At 35.6% G+C, this 9,274-nt stretch overlaps 1 protein-coding gene across 1 annotated transcript in view; it reads right to left on the reverse strand.

Moving 5' to 3' along the window:
• Window positions 1-9,274, reverse strand: part of TMEM67 (transmembrane protein 67) — a 64,442-nt gene that overhangs the window by 32,813 nt on the left and 22,355 nt on the right. Inside the window, exons 2-8 of the mRNA XM_004370826.2 lie at window positions 8,988-9,050; window positions 6,629-6,783; window positions 6,399-6,507; window positions 5,612-5,698; window positions 5,006-5,071; window positions 2,224-2,380; window positions 950-1,073 (exon numbers count right to left, since the gene is read on the reverse strand). Of these exons, the coding sequence (XP_004370883.1) occupies window positions 950-1,073; window positions 2,224-2,380; window positions 5,006-5,071; window positions 5,612-5,698; window positions 6,399-6,507; window positions 6,629-6,783; window positions 8,988-9,050 (761 nt within the window). The remainder of the gene's footprint in view (window positions 1-949; window positions 1,074-2,223; window positions 2,381-5,005; window positions 5,072-5,611; window positions 5,699-6,398; window positions 6,508-6,628; window positions 6,784-8,987; window positions 9,051-9,274) is intronic.

Here is a 9,274-nt window from a genome sequence, read left to right on the forward strand (position 1 = left end):
TAATATGTGTCAGATCTAGTACTGTTTCTGGCACATGGTATGTTACATTTTGCTGAGTGTAATGCATTAGTACTGTAGTTTGTGAACTCAGAAAGGAAAGGGTCAGTCACTAGGGGGCAACCTGGTTTTACTAAGATCAAGTCAGGCCTGATTAGGTTCTTCCTTTTTTTTGCTAGGGATATGACATTGGCAGGTTGAGGGAATTCTGAAAACACAGTACATTTGGATTTCAGCAAGACATATGACAACGCTTCTGTACTGTGTAGCTCATTAGATTGTTATGAGAATCAAAACGAAATAATGAAGTGGGAAAAAGTTATGTATACTGAAGTGCTTCAAAGTTCCAAACTAACACGAGATGGTGGTGTTGATTTTCATCAGTGCATTCAAGGAACATATCATGAAATACAGGTGTAGGAAAGTCAGTCAACATCTTAAGACAGGAATCTCACAATGGAAAAGATAAAGAAGTAAAGACTATATGACACTACCCTAGGCAGGGTCATAGTTAAGGTATTACCCTATAAAAAGGGAAGTAGTGATAATGAATCTAGGTCAATCTAGAACAGAGGCTCTTAAAGGAGACGAGGAAAGGGAAGGTATGCCTATTACAATTACCTGTAGCACTCTTTCTAACGTACCATTTCACCCCACTAGTATTCATCTTCCCTAACTTTCAACCCCATTCTAATTAAGAAAGTCTAGAGTGGGGTATAGACTATGAATTTTAACAAAACTACTAAGGATATTCTCATAAAATTCTCCCCTTGGCTCCTCACCTCTACTGGTGTATATCAATCTATACAGATATCTTTAAAAAAAACCCTATGGTATTATTCCAATTCAGTTATCCTTATTGTTTTCATCTAGTAACTAATGGTAAACATTTTCATTACGGTATTTTCCCATATACTCCAAGCCTAATTTAGTGCATTGGACATTTGTTTACCTCAGTGATATTTGGGTAGCAACTCGAATTACTCTCGGTTGACTTCCTAAGTCATTTTCTTGTCCACTTACTGCATCCACTAAGAAAATGCGCCGAGTCAGGAGCCAGTTACCAGAACTACTGTCTTTTATTATAAAAAGAAAAAAAAAAGATTGGCATTAAGAAAAAAAAACACCCTTGCTGAGTACCCAGGAGAAAGAAAAACATATGTCCACACAAAGACTGATACATGGATGTTCACAGCAGCATTATTCAATACAGCCAAAATCAGAAACAATCCAAAAGTCCATCAACTGGTGAATGGATAACAAAATGTGATATATCCATACAATGGAATATTTTCAGCAGTAAGAAGGATTGCTAGTGATACATGCTGTAATATGGATAAACCTCAAACAACATTAAGCTAAGTGAAAGAAGGCAGATGTGAAAGATTACATATTGTATGCTTCCATTTATATGAAATATACAGAAAAAGCAAATCTGTGGAGACAGAAGCAGATTAGCGGTTGCCTGGAGCTGGGGGTTGGAATGAGAATTGACTAGAAACAGTTATGAGGGATATTTCGGGGGTGACAGAAATGTTCTAAAATTGGATTGTAGTGATAGTTTCACAACTTTGCAAATTTACTAAAAATTGTTGAATTGTCCACTTAAAATTGGTGTTTTATGGTATGTAAATTACATCACAATAAAGCTGTTTTAGAAATCTAAGGAAAAAAAAAAAAAAAAATCCCCCAATTGTTCAAGATGACTCACAAAGAGTTTACTGAATAAATTTAAAATACAGAGCTAATACATTTTGTTTTAGATAAGATGGCTGCAAAATGAGCTACTGCTGTAAGGCATTCTATTAATGGTTTTCTCCACCTCACGGGAACGTCTTCTGATTGTTTTGACTTTTCATCATTTGGAAGAATTTTCCTTGGAAGTTACCTGAATAAGCAGGATTTTACAATATGGAAAACAATAAAACAAATATGTCCGAAAAGCAGCTCAAGGACACCTAGAAACAGCAGCCCCAATTTACAGTTCTACTGATTTTTCTCAGAATATGCTCCTAAAAATAGCTTTCTTAACAATATTCCTGACATATTTAGTAAAAATATCTAAATACACCAGCAATTTTATTGTTTTGCTTTTGAGCATGCTGTATAAAACCATATAATAAAAGAGAACCCATGACTTTCATCATATCTATGGTTTATTAAGTTATTGTACTGGCTGATTTATCTAACGGTTTCTGCTCAGAAGAAAGAGTATGGATGTCTTACCTTGGTTCACAAATAATTTATTGTGTTGAAGATTTAGGTTTAGTACAGGAACAGCCCAAATATATTGGTGTTGATTTTCATCAGTATATTCAAGATACACATCATAAAATATAGGAGTTGGAAAGTCAGTTAAGATCTTAGAAATAGGAATCTCACACTGGAAAAATAAAATTAAAATTAAAAATAAAAACACCACAAGTGAAAATTAGAAGTCATATTTATTACCTTTTAAAAAGTGATTTTATTTTTTTTTTTAGTTTTGTAAAATAAAATATCTTTAAGCTATCTTGTTCACTTGCATTTCCATGTGTGTTCCAAAACATGGGAGCTCTAGTGGTGCAGTGGCTAAGAGACTGGCTGCTAACCAGAAGGCTGGCAGTTCATATCTACCAGCTGCTCCTTGGAAACCCTATGGGGCAGTTCTTCTCTGTTCTATAGGGTCGCTATGAGTCTGAATTCACTTGATACAATGGGTATTTTTTGTTTTTTCTAAAACATGAATACTGTAAATATTCTTCTATAAGAGGGAAAAAAAAAAATAACAGTAAAGAACTGCCTGGTTCTTGTTCAACAACCTAGCTGGGGAGTGTGTGCGTTCATTCTCAACATTAAGTGTTCATTAGTGAAAAGGTTTAAAAACTGTCCTACAAGATGAGGTCCAAATTCCTTCTCCTGATGTACAGTGCCATCTATGATCTGGCTTTCAATAACAGAGCCAGGCTTATCTCCCACTACCCACTACCAGTTTACGGTCCATTCATACCTGCAGTTCCTTAAACATGATGTAATATTCTATGCCTCTGATGGTGCAAATGTTGTTTCCTCTGCCTGACATTCCCCTCCCCGACCGTGTTCACCTGGCAAACTCATATTGAGTCTATAAGCCCAAGCAAGTATCACACACTCCATGAAGTCTTTCTGGATTTCCTCAGGAACTGTTGATGATTCCCTCCTGTGTACCAATATGGTACTCATAGAATAGCACTTATTATGTTCTCTGCAATTATTTCTTTATATAGCTGTTTTGTCTACTAGGCTGTGAACTTCTTGAAAGGCAGCCAGGTTCAGTGGAAAAATCACGATTTTTGGACCTAACAGAACAATGGCGCCACAACTTACTTGCTGTAAGATCTTCAGTAAATTACCAAATCTTACTGAGCACCATTTCCTTATCTGTGAAGTACAGATTTATGTACCTTACATAGCTATCTTAAGGAACAAAAGCGGTAACACTGATAAAATGTTGAGCACACAGCAGCAGGTGTTTAACATGTGTAGTTTCTCCTGACCTATGGTAAACTCATTGTCGTCGAGTCAATTCCAATTCATAACAACATTATAGGACAGAGTAGAACTGCCCCATAGCGTTTCCAAGGCTGTATAATCTTTACGAAAGCAGACTGCCACTTCTCTCGTCTGCAGAGAGGCTGGTGGGTTTGAACCGCCAACCTTTCAGTTAGCAGCCAAGTGCTTAACTATTGTGTCACCAGAGCTCCTCTGAACCATGGTAGGCACACAATAACATTTCTTTCTTTTCCTTTTTTATAATATAGCATTCATTTCTGATACTAAAGGTTAGGAAACCCTGGTGGCATAGTGGTTAAGAGCTACAACTATTAACCAAAAGGTCAGCAGTTCGAATCTACCAGGCGCTTCTTGGAAATCCAATGAGACAGTTCTACTCTGTCCTATAGGGTCGCTATGAGTCAGAATGCACTCGACAGCAACGGGTTATGGGGTTAATAAAGGTAAGTTGTGTTCATGGTAGAATATTTGGGAAACATAAAAAAGTGAACCAAAAAAAAAAAAAAAATCATCTGCAACCCCATCAATCTAAAGATAACCACTGTTAAAAATATTAGCTTATTTTCTTACAATCTGCTTTCCAAGATGGTACTTTACATTGTGGTTTTAACAAAACTGGAATAAATTTTGTTATATGGTGTGTGCATGTGTGTGTGCATGAGTGTGTGCAGAGCTTTTTGCCCTATCTTTTAACATTTTTTCAAAAAGCATTTTCATAGACTATTGAATGTCTTTCAAATCCTTAATGGCTCATAATATTCCTTTGTACCATATTACAATTTCAACATGGGCTACCAATGGAAGGAAGGTTGGGGAGAGAGGAAGAGAGAAAAGTATGGAGGGAGAGAAAAGGAAGTATTTTTCTTCGCTATTGGTAGTGGGGTAGAGGAGAGAGAGTAGCATTTTTATTAATCACCGAAAATAAAGTATTTTTACTTTATTCCAGAATGCTAAAAACTAGGCATTATTTTTAAGACCTTTAATTCTAAAAGCAAATAAACAACTGCCTGTAAAAATTTAACATTACATTATGTTTAGTCCTTGGGTGGCACAATGGTTAAGTGCTCCACTACCAGCCAAAAGGCTGGCAGTTCGAACCCACCCAGAGGTACCCTGGAAGATAGGCCCGGCAATTTTCTTCTGAAAGGTCACAGCCTTGAAAACCCTGTGGAGCAGTTCTACTCTGTACACACGGGGTTACCATGAGTCAGAACTGACTCAATGGCAACTTATAACAACATTATGTTTAAAACTCTATAGATAACAAGGTATGGACTTTATGCTGATTAAATTGAGATGTTCTGTGCCCAAATATGTTCCACACTCAAACAATAAAAAAATTGTATCAATCAATGAAATTATGCATTTCTACTGAAAATACTTCCAATGTCAAAAATTCAAACGTTATTTCTATTATTGCTGATATTTTTAAAAAATTAAGCTAAAATATAGACTGTCTAATACAGTTTACACTTACATTTTGTTGATAGGTTGTTCCAAAAGAATAAGCAGCATTCAGTCTTGTCTCTGTGTCTGGACAAAGCTACAGCAGAAGAATAAAACTGATAAATATCTTTCACAAGGATATAAAAACGTTTTCTTAGCTTACAGCCAAGAGCTCTCAAGTCCCAAGGGAGATACACACTTCATATAATTCTTAATTTATATATCAAGGGTATGAAAGTTAAGGGAGCATCTTTATTATAAATTAATCATAATTTGAGGTGAGATGAGAAGGCAGAGAGGGTCAGGAGCTGGTTGAATGGATATGGGGAATCAGGGGTGGAGAGCAGGAGTGTGCTGTCACAGTATAGGGAGAGCAATTAGGTCCCATAACAATGTATGTATAAATTTTTTTATGAGAGACTAACCTGAACTGTAAACTTTCACTTAAAGTACAACAATAAAAAAAATTAGTCATAATTTAAAGCAGTTTTAAGAAATTCCAGTTTAAAGCACAAGAAAAAATCAACTGTAGCATGCAACTGATACTCTATTTAAGCGATAATCCAGTCATTTTCTCTTACCTTTGCCTCAGTCAAAAATAAGACACAACTACTTCTTTAGCAAGAATCGTGCTCACCTGTAAAACACCTCCTTCTAAAGTTTGCCACTTGAGAAAATTTCCTCTTATATCATAAGAAGCAGCAACAAACTTCAGTTTTGTATTCTGATTAAAGAAAAACAATAAAATAATATTATATGCTCTAAAGCAACATAATAAACATATAAAGAAATTTTCATTGCGGACTGATCCTTTCTTTTTCCAGTGATCAAATATTAAACTCAACTATCTTTATTTTGAAGCTAAATTAATCTATCTCTATAATCAAACACACCTAAGAGAACTGGTCTAGTTTTTGCATAAAAACCATTATTTCAGAATTGAGGGGCAGTGCTAGTGAAAAAGAACCTCCCTTTGAACCTGTTAAATGGTAGAGGAGGAAGTTAGCAGGAATAATCTTATTTCTTCATCCTAGAAGGTCAAAAAATTGGGGGTGAGAAGCTGGACCTGTGAATTGCTGGGAAATGTCACAGAGCCCCAGTCAATCATTGGAAGGCACTTCTTAAACATGTAGAGATACAGAAGGACAGAGATTGTTTTGTACTTGGTAATGAAAACTACCGTTCCTGGCCCACAAGCACTCATTTCTATCATAATCACATAATCCACAGGTATTCACACACTCAAACAAAAGAGCTAAACTCTATATTGTTCAGATCGTGTAAGCAGCTGATATTTATATTTAGTTTAGTAACTAATATTCTAAACAACCTAAAAAAGTAAATTATGACTGGAAATTTTCTTACTACCTTTTTAAATTAAAAATCAAAATGTAGTCATTTTTTAATGATACAGTGACTTGTACCTGGTTTTGCCCTTTAAAACTGAAATTTGTAGGAAGTGGTATAGTACTGAGAACTTGAGGTGCTAATCCTAGCTGGTCTCCATAGAACAGCCATGGAAGATTCTGTCTCCTATAAACAATTAAAATTGTTTTAAAAATATAACAAGGAAGCAATATTTCTTATATTTGTGAAAGTAACATTTTGACTGAATTTAGTCAAAATGATGGTTCACCAATCAAAACATTCTTACCAAAATGAAACATAATGAACAGTCCTTAATCCAGCAGTGTTTTCAAAGATAAACTGAAAAAGTCGACATGCATCAAAAGTGGCAAAGTCGTAAGAATTCATGTTCATCACACACATATTTCCCAGAGCTTGGCAAGATGTTAGATTGGCATACACCTACAAGAGAACAATGGCAAATAAATGTAACACAGATCTTAATAGCCTAAGCAAAAGCTGATATGAAAAATTATGCTTGGTTTTAATTTTACTTATTATACTAATTCTTTTTTGTAAGTTCTTTTGCCTTTCTAATACCTTTCTTCTGTCTTAAGCAGAAAAATACACCTTTTCATATGGCAGAGGAATAATGCACATTTTAATTTCATGGTAAAATATAAAGCCAAGCTAAAATGAAAGAAGAACTAAGTAAAAACTTATAGCATGACATTTTTTAAAAAACTATAAAATAGAATATTTATATTTGAAAGAAATAATTTATTTCCAAATAAGATTCTATACATATAAATCTATTCCATTTTGTTTAAGTAATTTGTTAAATGAACAACAAAATAAGATCATTTGTTGCTTTTGCCCCTCAAACGTTTCCTTTCTCAGGTTTCCCTATCTCAGGAAAAGGCAACTATAATTTTCCAGTTATTCATGTCAAAAGCATTGGGGTGATCTTTCTCCCTCTTTCCACATTTAACTCATCAGCAAATCTTGTCAGCTCAATTTTCAAAGTATATCCAGAAGCTAAACACTTCTCATTTCCATGGCTACCAGTCGTCTAAGGTGCTACTACCTCTCACTTGGAACTACTGTAATACTCTCCTAACTAGTCTCCCCTGCTTCTATCCTTGACTCAACAAAACCTATTCTCCATGCTAGTGATCCTTTTAAAACCATAATTTAGACCACATCCTCCTCTGCACAAAATCCTTCTAACTCTCCTAGCCAGAAAAAAAAAAAAAAAATCCTTGACAACTGAATTTTTTTGTAGCAGACTTGCCCAAGATTTCATTTTACTTGGATCAACAATTAATGCCCATGGAAGAAGCCGTCAATAAATCAAATGACATATTACATTGGGCAAATCTACTACAAAAACCAAAAAAACCCATTGTCATCGAGTAGATTCCGACTCATAGTGACCCTATAAAATCTTATAAAATCTTAAAAACCAAAGATGTCACATGTATGAATAAGGTATGCCTGACTCAAGCCATGGTATTTTCAATTGCGTTAAATGCATGCGAAAGCTGGACAATGAATAAGGAAGACCAAAGAACTGAAGCCTTTGAATTGTGGCACTGGCAAAGAATATTGAATATACCATGGACTACCAAAAGAATGAACAAATCTGCTTTGGAAGAAGTACAACCAGAATGCTCCTTACAAGCAAGAATGGAGAGACTATGTCTCACATATTTTGGACATGTTATCAGGAAGGATCAGTCCCTGGAAAAGGACATCATGCTTGTTAAAGGAGAGGATCAGCAAAAAAGAGGAAGACCCTCAACGAGGTAGACTGACATAGTGGCTGCAACAATGGGCTCAAACATAGCAACGACTATGAGGATGGTACAAGACCGGGCAGTGATTTGTTCTGTTGTACATATAGGGTTGCTATGAGTCCAAACTGACTCGAGGGCACCTAACAACAACAACTCTTAAACTTCAGGTCCTTGCCACAGCCTCTCCCTGCCTCTCTGACCTCATCTCTCTTTCCCTGCTAACTCTGCTCCAGCCACTCTAGTCTCCTTGCCGTTCCTTAATCATGAACAAGTCAGCAAGCTCCTGCCTTGGAACCTTTGGTCTTGCTTTGTGTGGCCTCTACTTAGAATATTCTTCCTCTAGATATTTGCATGGCTCTCTCTCACTTCCTTCAGGTCTTTATTCAAATATCACCCTTTCAGAGGTGCTGTTCCTGATCACCCTATAACAAACAGCACCTCCTCCCATTCTCTATATTTTTTCTCCGGATTTACTTTTCTTCACAGCACTTAGCACCATCTGACATTTACTTAGAATATAATTCCATAGGAGATTTTGTCTGTCTTTTTCTGAAATATATAACCTGATGTGAGAACAAGGCTTGGCATGCAGTAGGTAATCAATAAAACATTTACTAAATAACTATATGAGTCAGTTTCCCCTAACAATTCCAGTGGAATAAGCCTGGAGACATCCAATTGGTGTACAGTGAATAACATTTTCTTTACGTATTCTCTTTCAATCCTCTAAGAAGGATTTACTCTTCTTAAAGAATATGATGAAAGAGATATACCAACTTAGTTAGAGAGAAAACTTTTATCACTGGGGGAATATGGTACCATGATTCTTCAAAATGAAATAAAACATTAAAAAAAATTCAAACTTACCCAACAAGCAGCTGCTGATGACTGCAAATACTTTGCAAACCATTCTGAAGTTAAAGACATGCCCTACAAACAAAAAGATGCATTTCAGTTTTAAATTCAAATGAAGATTTCTTAACCCCACACACACTTGGAAGATGTTAGTATGTATACTGTTAAACAGGAAAAGAGTAACATTACTCTTTAAGAAAAATCATCTATAGGAGACCAAATGGTCAAAAATTACTGTAAAGCAAGGATGAGAAGGTAAGGGGGCAGGGAAACTAGAGTACTGAAAATGGTACAGCCAA

The sequence above is a fragment of the Trichechus manatus genome, unplaced genomic scaffold (assembly GCF_000243295.1).
Source record: "Trichechus manatus latirostris isolate Lorelei unplaced genomic scaffold, TriManLat1.0 scaffold00009, whole genome shotgun sequence".
Taxonomy (NCBI): domain Eukaryota; kingdom Metazoa; phylum Chordata; class Mammalia; order Sirenia; family Trichechidae; genus Trichechus; species Trichechus manatus.